Below are 22,433 nucleotides of genomic sequence, written 5' to 3' on the forward strand. Positions count from 1 at the left end.
AAAGAGGAAAATTATCTAATATTTTGCTTTAAGACGCTAATACCCCCTAATTGCCTGAGTGGATTGTACAAAATTTGGTCAAAAACATTATTGAGGAAGAACAAACATTTCTTAATTGAATGAGGTTGATTGGACCCCTGCAGTCCTAAGAAATGGTACAGCTATAGATTATCATATTCTATGGTGTAGTTTTCATAAATTGTTAAAAAATTGTTTCTAGGTTTATATAAGCTTATAGTTGAACGAAAATTAAAGTATTGTCTAATTGCACCCTGTAATATGACATATTACTTATTTCAAAATCTGTTAACATGGCAACTCAATGGAGGCCCTGATTACTTGAAAGTCAGATATTGTGGTCCCAGTTGGGAATTAGAACATAGATCTTGTCTGGTTTTGAGGAAATTTCATATAAAGATGTACTAATGCATTCAGTTGTAATGACATATATAAAACCAGGTGAGCGATACAGGTCCAATGGACCTCTTGTTCATATTATTAAGTTGAACAAAATCTGCACATGGCATGGGATGGGCCTACCTTGCTCCACACCTGTGATACACTTATTGTACAAAGGAATTTTGTTCTCTTTCAGTTGAATGAAAAGGTGCAAACACTGGAACAATCACTAAGTCATATGGCCAGAGAGTTCAAAACCGACAAGAAGGCAGCCATGGAAAGATCACGTATTGAAAATGAGGCTGCAAAAATTGAAATTGCAAAACTCCAGAGAGTAATAGAGCTTAAAACTAAGGAAATGAACAAGGTCAAAAAACTTGCGAAGAACATTCTTGATCAGAGGACAGAACTAGAAAGGTTTTTTCTAGAGTCTCTTGAGCAAGTCAGACAGGAAATTGCAGCCAACCAGTAAGTTTTTCCTGTTGTATTTTTGTTACTAGCGTAGAAATTCCAGACATTTTAGAAAAAAATCATGATAAATAAGACAGATTTTCCAGGTTCAAAATAGAGCTTATTTTCCTTGTAAAAATGTCCTATTTATTTGTACAATTGATTTCTGGACCATTGAACTCATCCAGTATACAGTTAAGTCTAACTTCATGTTCCTTGTGTATTCATGAAGGTTGGTGAAAATACTCCTCTTTTTGTATAGATTTCAATTTTCTATTGGTGTTCTTAAAACTATCCATTACGGATTCAGCAGGTTTTTACGGTACAACTAGTTCAAATCCGATAAAGAATCGCACAGTAAAATCAGTCTTAGATGCTGTTTAGCATAGTCAAGCCCATTCAAAATAATTTTGATACAAATATCTGTCAGTCTGCATGCTTGGGGACTTTGGCCTCAATCGTGGCCCCCAAAATATTGAATTTCTTAATCAAATTATCAGTTTTGGCTCTCAATTTAAAATGGATACCAATAACACTGATCTATGTAAGTAGACTTTGGTGACTCAACTATTTACAGTATTGTTGGAGTTTCTGGGAGCCAAAAAAACTGAAACAAACAAAAAAAACGTTGATTGAGATTATGACAATATTTTAGATTGAAGAGTTATCAAACTTATATTTCAGTATTCCATGTTTATATTTTTGTATGAATTTTCATATACTTCATTTCATTTAAAGATGCTAGAATTTTGCATTATTTTTTTGCGTAATTTATACATTAAAAAGCTACACATTTGTAATGCAACTTGTTCCTTTACCGTTCCAAGATTGCCAGTGGATTATATTCTGATGTATTTGTGGGTGGGTACACAACCCTTACAGGTAAATCTTTATCAGCAACATCACAGGTAAATGTGGTTTCCACACAAATTTCATATGGCATGCCTGAATATTTTCGTGAAGTCCTGTTGTTAATGAGTATTTTGTATTTTTTTGTCTTACAAGAGGTTGATTGATGCATGTTAAGTATTAGTACATGAAGGATCAACCTTTGTCACCCCTCAATTAGACCATAATGAACAAGTCTACATAAAAGAAACGACTATTGCAGTTGTGGATGATTTTAAGTTTTATAGTATTTTACAGCTATGTCATAATTAAAATGTTAAAATACTAGCAAAGCATCAGTTTTTGAGAAAGTTTTTCTTCTTCAGGTGTACTTTCTTTGTTGCACCTTCTTGAAAATTTTGTGAATGCCATTTTGTTAAAATCTGTTATCTTTTCATTGTGATGCCAAGATTAAGTCCCATCATAAAAGTGTTGTTAATTACCAAATGCTCTTTTTTGTTTAGATGTATTTTATGTCAATTTTTTATGTTTACACACTGATTATGTATATATCACACCTACGTTGTAGGTCTGTTGCTTCTAATATTTCCTCACAAAATAACTTAACACCTGAATGGTGGACAAAAGCCTGCCACATTTTACAGTATACCCTATTTAGGGTTATATTGCTCTACACATTTTGCTAGTAATGTTCCTGTGATCATTTACAAATATTTAGCATAACATTAACATATTTTCTTAAATTTTCATTATCATTTTTACATGCAGCACATTGAAAATGCCTTTAATTCTGCACAATAGATATTTGTATTTCCACAACTAGTAAAATATTGTAATAACTAGAATAAACAAATATCTCAAAAAATGGGTGACATTAAAAAGCTATCTGAGATATTAAAGAATTTAGTGATTAAGATGTATGTCAATATTGAAACATTTTATCAATTACAGAGTGTACCAGGGTACTGAACTTAAGGATGATTGATCATTATATCAAGTCTCCTTTACATCTCCTTTTGATTCAGCATCAAATTAACTCATTCACCCCTAAAATTTCTTAATGAAATATTCCAACCTTTGAATTGGAAGAGTTCAAATGTGTCTTCAGGGGTGAATGAGTTAAAGATATCCTGATAACATGCATAGTTATAGATTTATAGAACATGAACATATAAAGACAAACATTGTGAAAAATCAGATATCAATTCCTTAAAATGATAATTGTGAGGATTTAAAATGAAGAACCTAAGATAGCAGTGTAAAGTAGGATACGATGGCCATGGGTAATATAGTACAGTAGGATACGATGGCCATGGGTAATATAGTACAGTAGTATACCATGGCCATGGGTAATATAGTACAGTAGGATACGATGGCCATGGGTTATATAGTACAGTAGGATATTATGGCCATGGGTAATATAGTACAGTAGGATACGATGGCCATGGGTAAAATAGTACAGTAGGATACAATGGCCATGGGTAATATAGTACAGTAGAATATGAAGGCCATGGGTAATATAGTACAGTAGGATATGATGACCATGGGTAATATATATAGTACATTAGGATACGATGGCCATGGGAAATATAGTACAGTAGGATATGATGGCCATGAGTAATATAGTACAGTATGACACGATGGCCATGGGTAATATAGTACAGTAGGATACGATGGCCATTGGAAATATAGTACTGTAGGATACGATGGCCATGGATAATATAGTACAGTAGGATATGATGGCCATGGGAAATATAGTACAGTAGGATACGATGGCCATGGGTAATATAGTACAGTACAACACGATGGCCATGGGAAATATAGTACAGTAGGATACGATGGCCATGGGTATTATAGTACAGTAGGATACGATGGCCATGGGAAATATAGTACAGTAGGATACGATGGCCATGGGAAATATAGTACAGTACGACACGATGGCCATGGGTAATATAGTACAGTAGGATACGATGGCCATGGGAAATGTAGTACAGTAGGAAATGATGGCCATGGGTAATATAGTACAGAACAACACGATGGCCATGGGTAATATAGTGCAGTAGGATACGATGGCCATGGGAAATAAAGTACAGTACGATACGATGGCCATGGGTAATATAGTACAGTAAGCTATGATGGCCATGGGAAATATAGTACAGTAGGATACGATAGCCATGGGAAATATAGTACAGAAGGATACGATGGCCATAGGTAATATAGTACAGCACGACACGATGGCCATGGGTAATATAGTACAGTAGGAGATTAGGGTCATGTATAATATAGTACAGTAGGATACAATGGCCATGGGAAATATAGTACAGTATGACACGATGGCCATGGGTAATATAGTACAGTAGTATACCATGGCCATGGGTAATATAGTACAGTAGGATATGATAGCCATGGGAAATATAGTACAGTAGGATACTATGGCCATGGGTAATATAGTACAGTACGACACTATGGCCATGGGTAATATAGTACAGTAGGATATTATGGTCATGGATAATATAGTACAGTAGATACGATGGCCATGGGTAATATAGTACAGTACGACATGATGGCCATGGGTAATATAGTACAGTAGGATACGGTGGCCATGGGAAATATAGTACAGTATGACACGATGGCCATGGGAAATATAGTACAGTAGGACACGATGGCCATGGGGAATATAGTACAGTAGGATACGATGGCCATGGGAAATGTAGTACTGTAGGAAATGATGGCCATGGGTAATATAGTACAGAAAAACACGATGGCCATGGGTAATATAGTACAGTAAGATACGATGGCCATGGGTAATATAGAATATAGTACAGTAGGATACGATGGCCATGGGTATTATAGTACAGTAGGATACGATGGCCATGGGAAATAAAGTACAGTACGATACGATGGCCATGGGTAATATAGTACAGTAGAATACGATGGCCATGGGTAATATAGTACAGTACAACACGATGGCCATGGGTAATATAGTACAGTATGATACGATGGCCATGGGTAATAAAGTACAGTAGGATACGATGGCCATGGGTAATATAGTACAGTACGACACGATGGCCATGGGTAATATAGTACAGTAGGATATTATGGTCATGGATAATATAGTACAGTAGGATACAATGGCCATGGGTAATATAGTACGGTATGACACGATGGCCATGGGTAATATAGTACAGTAGGAGATTAGGGTCATGTATAATATAGTACAGTAGGATACAATGGCCATGGGTAATATAGTACATTAGGATACGATGGCCATGGGAAATATAGTACAGTAGGATACGATGGCCATGGGTAATATCGTACAGTAGGATACAATGGCCATGGGTAATATAGTACAGTACGACACGCTAGCCATGGGTAATATAGAACAGTAAGATATGATGGCCATGGGTAATATAGTACAGTAGGATAAGATGGCCATGGGTAATATAGTACAGTACGACACGATAGCCATGGGTAATATAGAACAGTAAGATATGATGGCCATGGGTAATATCGTACAGTAGGATACGATGGCCATGGGTAATATAGTACAGTACGACACGATGGCCATGGGTAATATCGTACAGTAGGATACGATGGCTATGGGTAATATAGTACAGTAGGATATGATGGCTATGGGTAATATAGTACATTAGGATACGATAACCATGGGTTATATAAATATAGAACATTAGGATACGATGGATATGGGTTATATAGTACACTAGGATATAATGGCCATGGGTAATATAGTAAAATAGGATATGATGGCCATGGGGAATATAGAACAGTAGGATACGATGCCCGTGGGGAATATAGTACAGTAGGATACGATGGCAATGGGTAATATAGTACAGTAGGAAACGATGGCCATGGGAAATATAGTACAGAAGGATACGATGGCCATGGGAAATATAGTACAGAAGGATACGATAGCCATGGGTAATATAGTACATTACCATGGGTAATATAGTACAGTACGACATGATGGCCATGGGTAATATAGTACAGTAGGATACGATGGCCATGGGTAATATAGTACATTAGGATACGATGACCATGGGTTATATAAATATAGAACATTAGGATACGATGGCTATGGGTTATATAGTACACTAGGATATAATGGCCATGGGTAATATAGTAAAATAGGATATGATGGCCATGGGTAATATAGTACAGTAGGATACGATGGCCGTGGGTAATATAGTACAGTAGGATACGATGGCCATGGGTAATATAGTACAGTAGGATATGATGGCCATGGGTAATATTGTACAGTAGGAAACGATGGCCATGGGTTAATATAGTACAGTAGGATATGATGGCCATGGGTAATATTGTACATTTTGACACGATGGCCATGGGTAATATTGTACAGTTTGATATGATGGCCATGCGTAATATCGTATAGTAGGAAACGATGGCCATGGGTAATATTTTTGTATAATAAATTACCTCTATAATATTACATGTACCAAAATTTTCAAAAATAAATCAGCACTAAACTCGGCCTATATACTTCCATGATTAAATGGACCGTGCGGGCTTCATAATTTGATGATGAAAGAAAAACTGCATTGGAATTGAGAGGCCAGTTTTGGTCATCTACAAATCTGTGTCTACACAACAAAAGCTAGTTTATCATTTAGTCTATTTTTGTACACCTGTAAATATTGTGAAAAATCCAATGGATTTTTCCATGAACTCATGCTAAAACACGAGTAAATCTGTTACCAAGTAGATGATATTTGATTTAAGACAGGTTTTAAGAAGAAAAAAATCATATCTGCAGGGATCAAATTTAGAGTTTAAAATTATCTTTTTTTTTTTTTTTTTTTTTTTTTTTTGCATTCTTTGATATGTGCTAACCATTTTTTTTTTTCAAGTCCAAGTGGAAAAAGTTTTCAGAAAAAAAATGTTTTTCTAAAAAAATTGAACTTGTCATGTAGTTTATAAATATATTCATATATATGTTTGTGTGTTGAGTAGAATTAATCCACTATCCTAGTGTATCTCAGACATGCCCTTTACTTTAAAATTAACCCATTTCTACTGTAAGGAGGCAGGACCCGATTCGAATCAGTACCCAAATCGGATCACTCTTTACAAAAATACTTATAAATCAATAAATGTGTCAACAGTTAAATTATTATAATAGTTTATCCTTGTAATACCTACTTATTTATCATTTTAGTCAAGAGACGATTAACTCTTAGGTTCAAACAGCATCAGAAGATATATATTTCAAACTCAAAATTTAGGTTTTTGTTTACGGTGTTAAAAAATTATGCGTGCGAGGACAATGTATTTTATTTCGGACTGTATAAATGAATTGAATATATAGAAATATTTTACTCATTCAAATTCCAAACATCATCATAAAATGTATAAATGCTGATTGGTGATATCAGAGTGTTCCATAAATATCTCACGTGAGCACCAGGTGTTCATTTCATTGGTAAGAACACCCATCCATGTTCTTCTTTTGATACAACCATCAACTAGTATAATCATCCGCTGAATTTTCAAAAATGAAAAAATGATGGTTTGGTGTCATCTTATACTGCTACCTCAAAACAGCTATGTTTCAATTTTTAGCTCACCTGGGCCGAAGGACCATGGTGAGCTTATGTCATACCGCAGCGTCCGTCGTCCATCATCCGCCCGTCCGTCCATCAACTTTTCCTTTAAAACGCTACTAGTCCTGAACGGCCATGTAGATTTTGACTAAATTTGGTCTAGAGTATCCTTAGGCCAAGGGGACTCAATTTTGTATAAACGGTGGGTGTGGCCCCCCTGGGGGCAGAGGGGCGGGGCCAAATAGGGGAAATAGAGGTAAAACCTTGAAAATCCTTCTTCTACCGTAGGGTTTAAAGGATTTTATCCTAATTTAGTCTGGAGCATCCTTGGGCCAAGGGGACTCAATTTTGTATAAATGGTGGGTGTGGCCCCCCTGGGGGCTGGGGGTCGGGGCCCAATAGGGGAAATATAGCAAATTCTTTAAAATCCTTCTTCTTCTGTAGGAATGCAAGGATTTGTTCCATATTTGGTCTGAAGCATCCTTGGGTGAAGGGGAACCAATTTTGTAAAAACCATGGGTCTGGCCCCTCAGGAGCCTGAGAGGTGGGGCCCAATAGGGGAAACGTAGCAAATTATTCTTTAAAATCCTTCTCCTTCTGTCGGAATGAAAGGATTTGGTCCATATTTGGTATGGAGCATCCTTGGGTAAAGGGGAACCAATTTTGTATAATTTGTATAATTTTGTCCTCCTGGGACCTGAGGGGCGGGGCCCAATAGGGGAAAAAGAAGTAAAACCTTTATAATCCTTCTTATACCATATGGATTGAGGGATTTTATCCTAATTTAGTCTGGAGCATCCTTGGACAAAAGGGACTCAATTTCGTATAAACAGCGAGTGTGGCCCACCTGGGGACAGAAGGGAGGGGCCCAATAGGGGAAACATTGCAAATTCTTCAAATACCTTCTTCTTCTGTACGAATGACAGGATTTTGTCCAAATTTGGTATGAAGCATCATTGGGTGAAGGGGAACCAATTTTGTATAAACGGTGTGTCTAACCCCCCTGGAGGCAGAGAGGTGGGGCCCAATAGGGGAAATAGAGGTAAAAACTTTAAAATCCTTCTTTTACCATAGGGATTTAGGGATTTTATCCTAATTTAGTCTGGAGCATCCTTGGGCCAAGGGGACTCAATTTTGTATATGCAATGGGTGTGGTCTCCGAGGGGGCAGAAGGGCGGGGGCCAATAGGAGAAATAGAGGTAAAACCTTTTAAATCCTTCTTCGACCATCGAGATTAAGGGATTTTTTCCATATTTAGTCTGGAGCATCCTNGATTTGTTTTACAATTGACATACTTAAATATTCCAAATTTAATATTATCCCATAAGAAACCTTTGATAAAAACTGTCTGTTCGGAATGGCTACTCATAGCAGGAAAAAACACACAGCAGACCCCAATTTTCTTTTCAATTTTACAATTTTAAAGGTACATGTTAGCCACAAAATAAGACTAGATGGAAAAAGAGTTAGATGTTCAAATATAATGATCCATCATTGTCATAATTTACATTACAGGTAGTTCCACTGAAAATTAAAAAAAAAAAAAAAAAAAAAAAAACACACCAGGAAAGCCAATAACTTCGTTGAAAGTTGTTGATCATTGTATGTAAGACATTGATCTTTCAATCAAAAGTGAATTCCAGAATTCTTTAGTTCAACCTGACAAAGCTTTAATGATATGACAATTGAAAATTTGATTATTATATCTCATTAATCTAACAATGTTTTTAGGCGTGTGTCTAGCCTTACTTTGATTAGTGATAAGTTAAAACATGCAAAGATTGGGTGATGTGTTTATTATGTAATGAGACCAATTTTAATCCCATTACATACAGTTTCAGTTCTCAACCATCATGAAAAAAAAAATATCTTTTGCCTTAATCACTATTTTTAATCTAAAAAAGTTCTGGGTAATATGGAAAAATGAAACAGACTCAAACATTGTTAACATGAACAATAATTTATTAGTATGGTAATGATATTTTTCAGGGCTCAATATCGCAGAGATGCACAGGGTGCATATCAGCAGAGGATGCTTAAAGCATTCTCAGGAAAGGGAGATTACCCCAGAATAAGGACATTCAATAAATCGGACCAGAGCACAAACAGTGTTTACAAGGACTTAGAAGCTGCAGAAACCTTGTATGTATTCTCAACCCTAAGTTGCATAAATCTTCATTATGTTTTTGCTAACACTGTTTGAACTCATTGTTGGTCAATTAAGTCTAAACCTTGAAAGAGGTTATAAGACAATCTTACATTTCTTGGTAATGTTGTAGGGAAACACAATTTTTTGTTTCCTTTAGTGTAATTGTGTTTCAGGAGATGCATACATGAATCAGCTTGTTTGCCTGTCTGTCCGAAGGACCATTGTGAGCTTATGCCATACCACAGTGTCCATCTGTCCGTCCGTCAACTTTTCCTTTAAAATGCTACTAGTCCTCAACAGCTTTATTGATTTTATCCAAATTTGGCCTGTAACATCCTTGGGCAAAGGGGACTAAATTTTGTATAAACGGAGGTTGTGGCTCTTCTTGGTGCAGAGGGATGGGAGCTAAGGGGAAGGGTCCAGGGGTAATATAGTAATAAATGTTTAAAATTCTTCTCCTTCAGTTTACTTTGAGGGATTTTATCCAAATGTTGTAAAGAGCATCCTTATGCAAAAGGGGCCCATTAGGGAGTACATAGGGGAAAATGTTTAAAAACATTCTTCTGTATTAATGGAGGGATCCAAACCAAATTTTGTCTAGAACATCATTGGGCAAGAGAAATTCACTTTTGTATAAATGGAGGGTGTGGCTCCTCACAGAGCAGAAGGGCGGAGCCCATTAGGGAGAATATTAGTAAATCATTTAAAATTCCTCTTCTACTGTATGAATGGAAGAATTTGAACTTAGTCCAAAACATCCTCGGGCAAGAGGAATTCACTTTTGTATCAACTGTGGGGCGGGGCCAAAAAGTGTCTTTGAATGAAAGGTGGTGGTATATTGGGGTTATACGTGTATTAAATATCCACAGAATAAAAATCTACCTGATTGATACTAAATAAATATTGGTAGAAACAGTAATATCAATAATACTATCTTATATAACACTGCATCCTTGAGATTGGAAACTTGTAGGATACAAAACACTTAATAAGTATTAGCCAAAGAGATTATTGTATTTAAGCCTGATCAGTTCCATTTTATTTTAATTTTGTTCTTATTTAGTGTAATTGTTCGATGTTTTCCTGTTGATGTTGTCTTGATAAAGGAGCAGATCCCTCTGATTTTTATTATTAGGAACAGAGACTATTTAGTTCTTATTTGTCTCAAAATTTATTAGTAGCCCATAGTCCAAAGAGGTTAGCTATAATACAAATTTGACTACAACTATAATTACCAAGCAATTGAAGAAAATGATTGAGTTACAATCTCTGTCAGTCTGAGGTTTGACTGTGAGCTGTAGTGATTGAGTATTAATCTCTGTCAATCTGAGGTTTGACTGTGAGCTGAAGTGATTGAGTATTGATCTCCGTCAGTTTGGCAGCTTTGACTTTGAGCTAAAGTGATTGAGTATTAATCTCTATCAATCTTAAGTTTGACTGTGAGCTGAAGTGATTGAGTATTAATCTCTGTCAATCTGAGGTTTGACTGTGAGCTGACATAGTTCGTAGTATGTCGATTTTTGGTGTCTTTGTTTTGTAAAATCTTTTGCTTAGGTATTGAATGTACAAAATCTTTTTTATTTTTGTCATCAATGTCAACTGACTAGTAAGCTTCTATGTTCTTTTTGTCTGAGACTCATTTATACTAAGTATTTGGAAAATAGCCGCTTGAGCTTTCTTTATTTTGCTTTGATTGGAATCTTTATTTATTAACCTCGTACATTAATTTTTTTCAAAGTTTCAAAATGAATTGCCAATATGTGTGCTAACAATAACTTGTTACAAATGCGTATATAGACTGCAGTCCTTACCGTCACCTGTCTAGTTCTGCCTTAGTTGTCCCAAATGTTGTCTTACCGTCACCTGTCTGGTTCCGCCTCAGTTGTCCACAATGTTGTCTTACTGTCACCTGTCTGGTTCTTCCTCAGTTGTCCACAATGTTGTCCTTACTGTCACCTGTCTAGTTCCGCCTCAGTTGTCCCCAATGTTGTCCTTACTGTCACCTGTCTGGTTCCGCCTCAGTTGTCCCCAATGTTGTCCTTACTTTCACCTGTCTAGTTCCGCCTCAGTTTTCCCCAATGTTGTCCTTACTCTCACCTGTCTGGTTACGCCTCAGTTTTCCACAATGTTGTCCTTACCGTCACCTGTCTGGTTCTTTCTCAGTTGTCCCCAATGTTGTCCTTACCGTCACCCGTCTGGTCCCGCCTCAGTTGTCCCAAATGTTGTCCTTACTGTCACCTGTCTGGTTCTTCCTCAGTTGTCCCCAATGTTGTCCTTACTGTCCCCTGTCTGGTTCCGCCTCAGTTGTCCCCAATGTTGTCCTTCCTGTCCCCTGTCTGGTCCCGCCACAGTTGTCCACAATGTTGTCCCTACCATCACCTGTCTGGTCCCGCCTCAGTTGTCCCCAATCTTGTCCTTACTGTCACCTGTCTGGTCCCGCCTCGGTTGTCCCAAATGTTGTCCTTACTGTCACCTGTCTGGTTCTTCCTCAGTTGCCCACAATGTTGTCCTTACCTTCACCTGTCTGGTCCCGCCCCAGTTGTCCACAATGTTGTCCTTACTATCACCTGTCTGGTCCCGCCCCAGTTGTCCACAATGCTGTCCTTACCATCACCCGTCTGGTCCCGCCTCAGTTGTCCCAAATGTTGTCTTACAGTCACTTGTCTGGTTCCGCCTCAGTTGTCCCCAATGTTTTCCTTCCCGTCACCTGTCTGGTTTTTCCTCAGTTGTCCACAATGTTGTCCTTACCATCACCCGTCGGGTCCCGCCTCAGTTGTCCCAAATGTTGTCTTACCGTCGCCTGTCTGGTTCCGCCTCAGTTGTCCCCAATGTTTTCCTTCCCGTCACCTGTCTGGTTTTTCCTCAGTTGTCCTGTTGTCTTACCGTCACCTGTCTGGTTCCGCCTCAGTTGTTCCCAATGTTGTCCTTACCGTCACCTGTCTGGTTTTTCCTTAGTTGTACACAATGTTGTCCTTACATTCACCTGTCTGGTCCCGCCTCAGTTGTCCCCAATGTTGTCCTTACTTTCACCTGTCTAGTTCCGCCTCAGTTTTCCCCAATGTTGTCCTTACTCTCACCTGTCTGGTTACGCCTCAGTTTTCCACAATGTTGTCCTTACCGTCACCTGTCTGGTCACACCTCAGTTGTCCCCAATGTTGTCCTTACCATCACCTGTCTGGTCCCGCCTCAGTTGTCCCCAATGTTTTCCTTACCGTCACCTGTCTGGGTTTTCCTCAGTTGTCCCCAATGTTGTCCTTACCATCACCTGTCTAGTTCTGTCTTAGTTGTCCCAAATGTTGTCCTCACAGCCACTTGTCTGGTCCCGCCTCAGTTGTCCCCAATGTTGTCCTTACCGTCACCCGTCTGGTCCCGCCTCAGTTGTCCCAAATGTTGTCCTTACTGTCACCTGTCTGGTCCCGCCACAGTTGTCCATAATGTTGTTTTACCGTCACCTGTCTGGTCGCACCTCAGTTGTCTCCAATGTTGTCCTTACTGTCACCTGTCTGGTTCCGCCTCAGTTGTCCCCAATGTTGTCCTTACTTTCACCTGTCTAGTTCCGCCTCAGTTTTCCCCAATGTTGTCCTTACTCTCACCTGTCTGGTTACGCCTCAGTTTTCCACAATGTTGTCCTTACCGTCACCTGTCTGGTCCGGCCTCAGTTGTCCCCAATGTTGTCCTTACCGTCCTCTGTCTGGTCCCGCCTCAGTTGTCCCCAATGTTTTCCTTACCGTCACCTGTCCGGTTTTTCCTCAGTTGTCCCCAATGTTGTCCTTCCTGTCCCCTGTCTGGTCCCGCCACAGTTGTCCACAATGTTGTCCCTACCATCACCTGTCTGGTCCCGCCTCAGTTGTCCCAAATGTTGTCTTACCGTCACTTGTCTGGTTCCGCCTCAGTTGTCCCCAATGTTTTCCTTACCGTCACCTGTCTGGTTTTTCCTCAGTTGTCCCCAATGTTGTCCTTACTGTCCCCTGTCTGGTCCCGCCTCAGTTGTCCCCAATGTTGTCCTTACTGTCACCTGTCTGGTTCCGCCTCACTTGTCCCCAATGTTGTCCTTACTATCACCTGTCTGGTTCCGCCTCTGTTGTTCCCAATGTTGTCCTTACAGTCACTTGTCTGGTTCTGCCTTAGTTGTACCTAATGTTGTCAGTTGTCCCTAATGTTGTCTTGTTACATGACAGTTGTAGTTTTCATTGTACATATCAGACATTGACCATTCATATTTTTCTTCTTTTCACCATCTCACAGGAGGAAGGTCAAGTAAGTGCATCTGTATTGTTGGGTTAAAGGTCACACTATAAATAGTGTTGAAATATTACATCAAACACATTACAGTGTATCATCACAGCAATCATATACACAACCTACCATATACAATTATTAAAATTAAATGTTCTTTTGAAGTCAGCAAGTATAGAAAAATCGAGATGTAACGACCGACTTCAAAACTAACAGCTTTCACCCTTCACAGGGCTCTTCAGGTTTATATTGATCAAAAGAACGACGTCATGACATCACAATTACATGTCACCACACTACAATAGTAACGTGATGTCACAATGTACACAAGATTGGTGTCCTAAAATAAACCTGGAGAGCACTGTGAATGGTGAAAGCTGATAGTTTTGCAGACGGTTGTTACATCCTAATTTTTCTATGGGATAATGTAGCAAAATGTTAGGAATGAAGGCCTGTATTGACAGAACTGTGTAGGATTACTCTCTACCTACTCTCTCTTACAACTACTATATCTGATGTAAAATAATGGTTTTATATTGTTTAATGCCAACTGTTATTGGAGAAATATTGTAAGATGTGGGATATTACCTTACCAGACTCAAATACAAAGTAAGATGTGGGATATTACCTTACCGGACTCAAATACAGAGTATAAGCTAAAATTGTAAGATGTGGGATATTACCTTACCGGACTCAAATACAGAGTATAAGCTAAAATTGTAAGATGTGGGATATTACATTACCGGACTAAAATACAGAGTAAGATAATGTTGTAAGATGTGGGATATTTCCTTACCGGACTCAAATACAGAGGATAAGCTAATGTTGTAAGATGAGCCATATTACCTTACCGGACTCAAAGACAGAGTATAAGCTAATGTTGTAAGATGCGGGATATTACCTTACCGGACTCAAATCCAGAGTATAAGCTAAAATTGTAAGATGTGGGATATTCCCTTACCGGACTCAAATACAGAGAATAAGCTAATGTTGTAAGATGTGGGATATTACCTTACCGGACTCAAATACAGAGTAAGCTAATGTTTGTTTGAACATGATCAGATCTTGTCAGGTTTCAGGAAACAACAATCTAGTAAAATTAAATCTTCATTAATATCTGAGAACATGTCATAAGGTGATAAATGGGAGTGCGTTTGAAAACAAATTTAACATTTTTAGTACAAATTCTGTAAAACTAGAACTTAATATGAACAAAGGAAAGACTTACATGGAGACTTTTGAAAAAGTACAAGAAGAACAGAACCAGCTGTTCTAGATGGGTATAGATAGGCATCTTGGAAATCTACATTTACTATAGGTGAAATCCAAGTGTTGTCATGTCCTCACATCGACAACTTGGGTAGTGACGATAAAACCACTAGGCACACTAATGAGCAGTAACAAAGACACACATCTCTTTCATCGAATTTGTAACGTGATATTAGGATAGATTATTTATTGCAAACACAAAAAAATGTCTGTCATCAATCATTTTGTTTCTGACGCCTCATTTGTTCACCACAGTTTATGGAAATGTGTGTATTATATAATATGTGAATCTGCATGTCAAAGGATATTTACTTACCAACTTTATCACCAGTAACTTAAGCATGGCATGTTGAAATGTTTTAAATTTTTCTGCTAAGGACTTGTTAGTCATGGTTTGTAAATATGTCCATCTTACAACCAACAGTAGCTTTAGATGTCTAGACTTCTGTTTATAAATCATACTTAAACTGTTGCTTTGCACAACATTTTCGCTTTCAATTTAATTAACTTTAGGATTATCCAGATAGCTTACATGTATAGCTTTGTTGTATGTACCTAAAAATAGACATTTCTTACAGTTGAAGAATGGATTGATTAGTTTAGATCTAACAAAATATAGATTTTGTCAAACCAGTTTTTTTAATAAATTTTGTATTTCAGATATGACATATCTGGTAAAGTTGACATTGGGGACCTAACATGGGAACAGAAGGAACGAATCCTGCGATATCTTTTTGCTAGAATGAATGGAAATAAGAAAAGGGATGGTAATTCTCTCTCTGCCCCTCCCCTCCCGTCGATAGAGCAGAGACAACACCGGTTGAGTCTAACCCAAGGAGAAAAGTATGTAGCCTAGTAATTACAGACAAAATTATGCAATCTCATTGCAGCTTCATGAATATGTTTGATATCAGCCTGTGTGAACCATTAAAGGTCTAAAGCATCAATTTGACAGGGTTTGAATACTGCAACTAGATACAAATTACCTAGATATTTCTGTTATATTATGACCTTTGTACCCAAACCAAATCAAACAAACATAGGTATTATAAAACACATACAAAAACAGATTATAACTCACTTCCTTCATATTTGTTTTACATATCTTATATTCTAAATACAATTAATATATACATAAACTTTTGACCATGTTTACTTACCTGTTTGTATGTTCCAGGACTGAAGATGATGCTGGTGCTACCTTCCTTACCCAGGCTCAGATAGACCCTCTCTCAGGGCCAGACGGAATACCAGACCTACAGAAGGCATGGATGGAGCCACACCCTCCACCTGTGGCCACATAGCAAGTTCCTCAGTTACACCTGAAAATCTTGTATTCATAGCAACCTGGGTCAAGTATAGAAGCCAGATATGCTATTTTAAAGCGAAAATCATTACAACTGGGATCAAGTTGGAGGTCACCATTTGGTGTTGTCTATAGCAGAGTAAACATTGATTTTGTGTCTTACATATACGATTCAAGGGCCAACCACCGTTATAAAGGACAATTGTGATTGAATGCCAAAAATAGACATGAACTTGAAATGAGCTAGTTGCATTTGTGAACTGAATGTTGTTGTCAAACAAAAACCTTTGATATTAAAGGTTAAATCTTTGATAGTGCCTAAAACTTGTTTCTACAGTATTGGAACTAGTTAACTTTGATGCCAAGTTCATTTTTTTCAACAAGTGTATAAATGTGTTATATATGGACATGTTCATACACAACAAAACCTGTTCTTACTGCTGTGCAAGATTAAACTTACAGAAAATTCAGAAGAAGAAATCATTTTATCTTCCCTTTAAAAGGAAAGATTTCTAGTTTTTACTTTAATATATATGTTGTATATCTTAAAAATGACCGAGGCATGCTGCTAAAGGAGTGAGAATGTGAGTGTATATGTAACAGTACTCACCAGTCTGGCAGTGTACGTACCAGTACTCACCCATCTGGCAGTGTAAATAGCAGTACTCACCCGTCTGGCATTATATGTAACAGTACTCACCAGTCTGGCAGTGTACATACCAGTACTCACCCATCTGGCAGTGTAAGTAGCAGTACTCACCCGTCTGGCATTATATGTAACAGTACTTACCAGTCTGGCAGTGTACGTAGCAGTACTCACCAGTCTGGCAGTGTACGTAGCAGTACTCAACAGTCTGGCAGTGTACGTAACAGTACTCACCAGTCTGGCAGTGTACATAGCAGTACTCGCCCATCTGGCAGTGTACGTAGCAGTACTCACCAGTCTGGCAGTGTACATAGCAGTACTCGCCCATCTGGCAGTGTACGTAGCAGTACTCACCCGTCTGGCAGTGTACATAGCAGCTAGTACTCACACTTCTGGCAGTGTACGTAGCAGTACTCACCAGGCTGGCAGTGTACGTAGCAGTACTCACCACTCTGGCAGTGTACTTAGCAGCTAGTACTCACCAGTCTGGCAGTGTACGTAACAGTACTCACCCGTCTGGCAGTCTATGTAGCAGTACTCACCAGTCTGGCAGTGTACGTAGCAGTACTCATCCCTCTGGCAGTGTACGTAGCAGTAACAGTACTCACCCCTCTGGCAGTTTACCTAGCAGTAACAGTACTCACCAGTCTGGTAGTGTACGTAGCAGTACTCACCCGTCTGGCAGTGTACATAGCAGCTAGTACTCACCCTTCTTGCAGTGTACGTTGCAGTACTCACCAGTCTGGCAGTGTACGTAGCAGTACTCACCACTCTGGCAGTGTACATAGCAGCTAGTACTCGCCCGTCTGGCAGTGTACATAGCAGCTAGTACTCACCCTTCTGGCAATGTACATAGCAGTACTCACCAGGCTGGCAGTGTACGTAGCAGTACTCACTACTCTGGCAGTGTACTTAGCAGCTAGTACTCACCAGTCTGGCAGTGTACGTAACAGTACTCACCCGTCAAGCAGTGTACATAGCAGTACTCACCAGTCTGGCAGTGTACGTAGCAGTACTCACCCGGCTGGCAGTGTACATAGCAGCTAGTACTCACTCTTCTTGCAGTGTACGTTGCAGTACTCACCAGTCTGGCAGTGTACGTAGCAGTCCTCACCCGTCTGGCAGTGTACATAGCAGCTAGTACTCCCCCGTCTGGCAGTGTACGTAGCAGTACTCACCCGTCTGGCAGTGTACGTAGCAGTACTCACCCATCTGGAAGTGTACGTAGCAGTACTCACCAGTATGTGAAGGACTTAATTAGGTATACGTCAATATCAATATAGAAATGGATATATGTTTGTGAAAGAAAAATATTACTGGAACTTTGAATTTTAAAGATTTGCTGAAAAAGTGAAAGTCAATGAAGTCAATGTTTAACAATGCCATTAGATGGTGAAACAATAATATCTTTTCATAATATATACAAAAGTGTATATATATTTTTAGGTCACCTGAGCTTTAGCTCAAGTGCCCTATTGCTATCCGTTTTCGTCCGTCGTCGTCCGTCGTCGTCCGTCGTCCGTCGTCCGTTAACATTTTACATTTCAAACTTAAAGTCAAGTTCTGCTGGGCCGATTGAACTGAAAATTGGTAGGAATGATCGCCTCATGGGCCTGACAAAGTGTTTTTATTTTTCGGGTCGATCAGAAATCCAATATGGCCACCATGGCTGCCATTTTGAAAAACTATTTCAAACTTAAAGTAAAGTTCTGCTTGGCCGATTGGGCTGAAACTTTGTAGGAATGATCGTTCGGGTCAATCAGAAATACAATTTGGCCGCCATGGCCGGTATTTTGTAAATACCTATTTCAAACTTAAAAGTGTACGTAGCAGTACTCACCCGTCTGGCAGTGTACGTAGCAGTACTCAACAGTCTGGCAGTGTACGTAACAGTACTCACCAGTCTGGCAGTGTACATAGCAGTACTCGCCCATCTGGCAGTGTACGTAGCAGTACTCACCAGTCTGGCAGTGTACGTAGCAGTACTCACCCATCTGGAAGTGTACGTAGCAGTACTCACCAGTATGTGAAGGACTTAATTAGGGATACGTCAATATCAATATAGAAATGGATATATGTTTGTGAAAGAAAAATATTACTGGAACTTTGAATTTTAAAGATTTGCTGAAAAAGTGAAAGTCAATGAAGTCAATGTTTAACAATGCCATTAGATGGTGAAACAATAATATCTTTTGATAATATATACAAAAGTGTATATATATTTTTAGGTCACCTGAGCTTTAGCTCAAGTGCCCTATTGCTATCCGTTTTCGTCCGTCGTCGCCCGTCGTCGTCCGTCGTCCGTCGTCCGTTAACATTTTACATTTCAAACTTAAAGTCAAGTTCTGCTTGGCCGATTGAACTGAAACTTTGTAGGAATGATCGTTCGGGTCAATCAGAAATACAATTTGGCCGCCATGGCCGGTATTTTGTAAATACCTATTTCAAACTTAAAAACAAGTTCTAATAGGCTGATCTCACCTAAAATTGGTCTAGGAATGATCAGCTCATGGTCCTGACAAAGTTAAGTTAACATTATACTATTTTTTACTCAAATTGGTACATATTTCAACAACAAAAATAATTACTGTAGGACTCAGGTGACCGTTAAGGCCCATGGGCCTCTTGTCATTTTTATGTTGTTCCTTCTACATAAGTTTTTTAGCCCACCATCATCTGATGGTGGGCTATTCAAATCACCCTGTGTCCGTGGTCCGTCCATCCGTCGTCCGCTGTCTGTCGTCCTTAAACAATTCTTGTTATCGATATTTTTCAAGAAGTACTTGATGCTGTGCAGGGCAACTTTTGAGACTGATCGGATAAACAACATGGCGGACAGGCAGCCATCTTGGGTTTTGATAGTGAAAGTTTGTTATTGCTATTTCTCGGGAAGTACCAAAGGGATCTTTTTCAAATTGTATATGTAGGTTTCCCTTGGTCCTTAGCTGTGCAGGGCAACTTTTGAGACTGATCGGATAAACAATATGGCCGATAGGCAGCCATCTTGGATTTTGATAGTGAAAGTTTGTTATCGCTATTTCTCGGGAAGTACCAGAGGGATCTTTCTCAAATTTTATATGTAGGTTTCACTTGTTCCCTTGTTGTTGCAGCAGTGCCTGAAATGGTCGGTGGCCTGCTCGCCAATGGCGGTTAAAGTCTTGCTCGAGCGACCAAAAGTTGTCAAAAGTAAGGTAGTCACTGGCGAATCAAAAATAGTTTGGGCGACTGTCGAAAATTAATGAATAAAAGAAATTATAGTCCCTTCCACATTAACTGGGGGGCAGTACATTTTTCAGTTGTCATTACTTCGATTTGAATCGAACTGTCCGTGATTTAGAAAATGTGATGATTTTTTTTTCAGATTTTCTATATAAATAATGCCAGGGTGTCTTCTTTGAGGTGCAAGTTTTGTGTATTTCTTTTTGGGAAGACCTGAATGGAGTGGATCATGTTGGGTTTTTAACTAGGGTTGAAGAATTAAAAATATAATGTTTTATTCTGTTTTCCATATTACAAACATTGTCATGTTATATGTAATTTAAATGTGCTGAAGCATTGTGTTAAATGCTGTGGAAATTATTTTTACTCGCCCCAAAAAACCAAAAATTGGGCCAGCCAATGCACGTTCCCCACTATCCTTTATTGTTCATGTTTACTTTTGAAACTGATCAGTTAAACAAAATGGCCTACCAACAGACATCTATGGTTTTTGACATTGAAGGTTTGTTAGTACTATTCCTATTCAATTTGTTTTAACAAATTTTATTATAAATATAAATAAACATATATAAATGGATCGGATAACAGGCTAGGCCTATATCAATCTTCTCCATGATGGTGTAGGTATGATATTATATATAGACATGTAATTAATAAGCTATTTATATTATTGTATTCAATTCATACACTCAATCATACATTCATACAATTAACTACTTACACTCACTATACACACTCGTGTCAATACTCATTCACTATATGATATTTACAATATTATCTAAATTGACTAGCAACTATCAACAATTATGATTGATTTAGGTAATTACAGAGAAAAAAAATATTTAATTGTATGTACATGCAAAAAACATATATAATAGATTGATTATATTTAAGCATTTATTTACATCATCTTAACCGTTTGGATGCATTGATGTACTTTTCAACATTAGACAAAATCAGTATATTTATTTCAGAAGGTAAATCAGTACTTCCAGGTGTCAAAAGTTGAACATTTAAGTATCCAGCTCTGGTATAGATATCATGGATTAAGTTCATGGAATTAGAGTAATTTGGACAATGAAGAAGAAGTGTTCAGAATTTTCAATTGGATGACCACATGAACAGGAAGAATCAGGAGAAAGATGGTCAGCAAATTTGTCATAATTTAAGTCACTGGCATTATTTCTAAGTTGGCAGAGGATAACATTTAACTTTCTAGGGCTACAATTTTGAATTCCTATTCAATGTGTCAAGATATCTTGAAAGTAAATTCATGTTTCGACGAGAGGTCAGGGCAACTAACGATTTAATTTAAAAAACCCGTCACATTTCAAAGATTGAATATACGTTTGGCAGGAAGCATTCAAGGTATTTCTCAAGGTATTTCTCAGGGATATTTCTCAAATTTGATATGTAGGTTCCCCTTGATCCCTCGCTGTGCATGTTATATTTTGAGACTGATCATAAAAACAAAATGACTAAATGAAGAACTAAACAGATCTTTCTAATATTGCAATGATTGATTCTATTTCTTTCACATTAAGTACTGTACTAGTAAATATGTGAAAAGACAAACTCACTTTGAAGGTTGGCTTTCATACACATCAGTATTAAGTTAAGATCAAAAGTTACCTCAAGGTGCATTTACTGTTAACATGACTCGATCAAACAGATTAGAGGAAAGAAGAGAAAAGATCAAACCGACAAAGAACTAATGAAGATGGTACAATGGTGGGCGCCAAGATCCCTTTGGGATCTCTTGTTATTTCATGCAATAACCATGTTTTTTTTGCCTCAAATGGTAATATTTGTACCACTTTTAGCTTACATGTATGTATGGTGTGGTTCATTGTTCGTTATCCGTCGTCTGTCCCAAACTCAGCAGAATTCAACCAAATTATAATGTTAGCAACCTTATTAGGCCATGGGGATCAAAACTATTACAAATAAAGGAGTCATCAAATAGGCTGATTTCCGCTCATTGACATCTCCTCCCAAAGAACTAGACAGCCTATGACAAAGGACTGAGTGACCCTGAGGGTTGAGGAGTCAGGTAAAAATTCAGTAATTCAGGTTTTGTTTGGATGACATCTCCAAAAGTTTGAGGTCAAATAGGCTGATTGAATTCAAAAGAACTCTCATCCTTAACTACTGAGCTGATTTCAACCTAATTGAGTGGTACATTTTAGCATGCTTAGTGGGGGCCTCGTTGGCCAAGTGGTTAAAAGCGTATGACATTCTGTTACCAGTAGCCCTCCACCACTGAGTCGCAGGTTCAAGACCTACGTAGGGCAGTCGCCAGGTACTGGCTATAGGTTGGTGGCTTTTCTC

At 38.4% G+C, this 22,433-nt stretch overlaps 2 protein-coding genes across 2 annotated transcripts in view; both read left to right on the forward strand.

Moving 5' to 3' along the window:
• LOC110461876 (basal body-orientation factor 1-like) overlaps nucleotides 1–16,714 on the forward strand; it is a 52,807-nt gene extending 36,093 nt beyond the window's left edge. Inside the window, exons 8-11 of the mRNA XM_021515595.1 lie at nucleotides 596–867; nucleotides 9,267–9,419; nucleotides 15,592–15,774; nucleotides 16,109–16,714. Coding sequence (XP_021371270.1) covers nucleotides 596–867; nucleotides 9,267–9,419; nucleotides 15,592–15,774; nucleotides 16,109–16,235 — 735 coding nt within the window. The 3' untranslated portion in view covers nucleotides 16,236–16,714. The remainder of the gene's footprint in view (nucleotides 1–595; nucleotides 868–9,266; nucleotides 9,420–15,591; nucleotides 15,775–16,108) is intronic.
• LOC110461879 (protein MTL1-like) lies at nucleotides 16,596–19,064 on the forward strand. Its single transcript, XM_021515599.1, has 4 exons — nucleotides 16,596–16,602; nucleotides 16,991–17,193; nucleotides 17,288–17,573; nucleotides 18,710–19,064. The coding sequence occupies exons 1-4, from the start codon at nucleotides 16,596–16,598 to the stop codon at nucleotides 18,946–18,948; spliced, it is 735 nt and encodes a 244-aa protein (XP_021371274.1). The 3' UTR covers nucleotides 18,949–19,064.
• The last annotated feature ends 3,369 nt before the right edge of the window (nucleotides 19,065–22,433 follow it).

The sequence above is a fragment of the Mizuhopecten yessoensis genome, unplaced genomic scaffold, assembly GCF_002113885.1.
Source record: "Mizuhopecten yessoensis strain PY_sf001 unplaced genomic scaffold, ASM211388v2 scaffold10697, whole genome shotgun sequence".
Taxonomy (NCBI): Eukaryota; Metazoa; Mollusca; class Bivalvia; order Pectinida; family Pectinidae; genus Mizuhopecten; species Mizuhopecten yessoensis.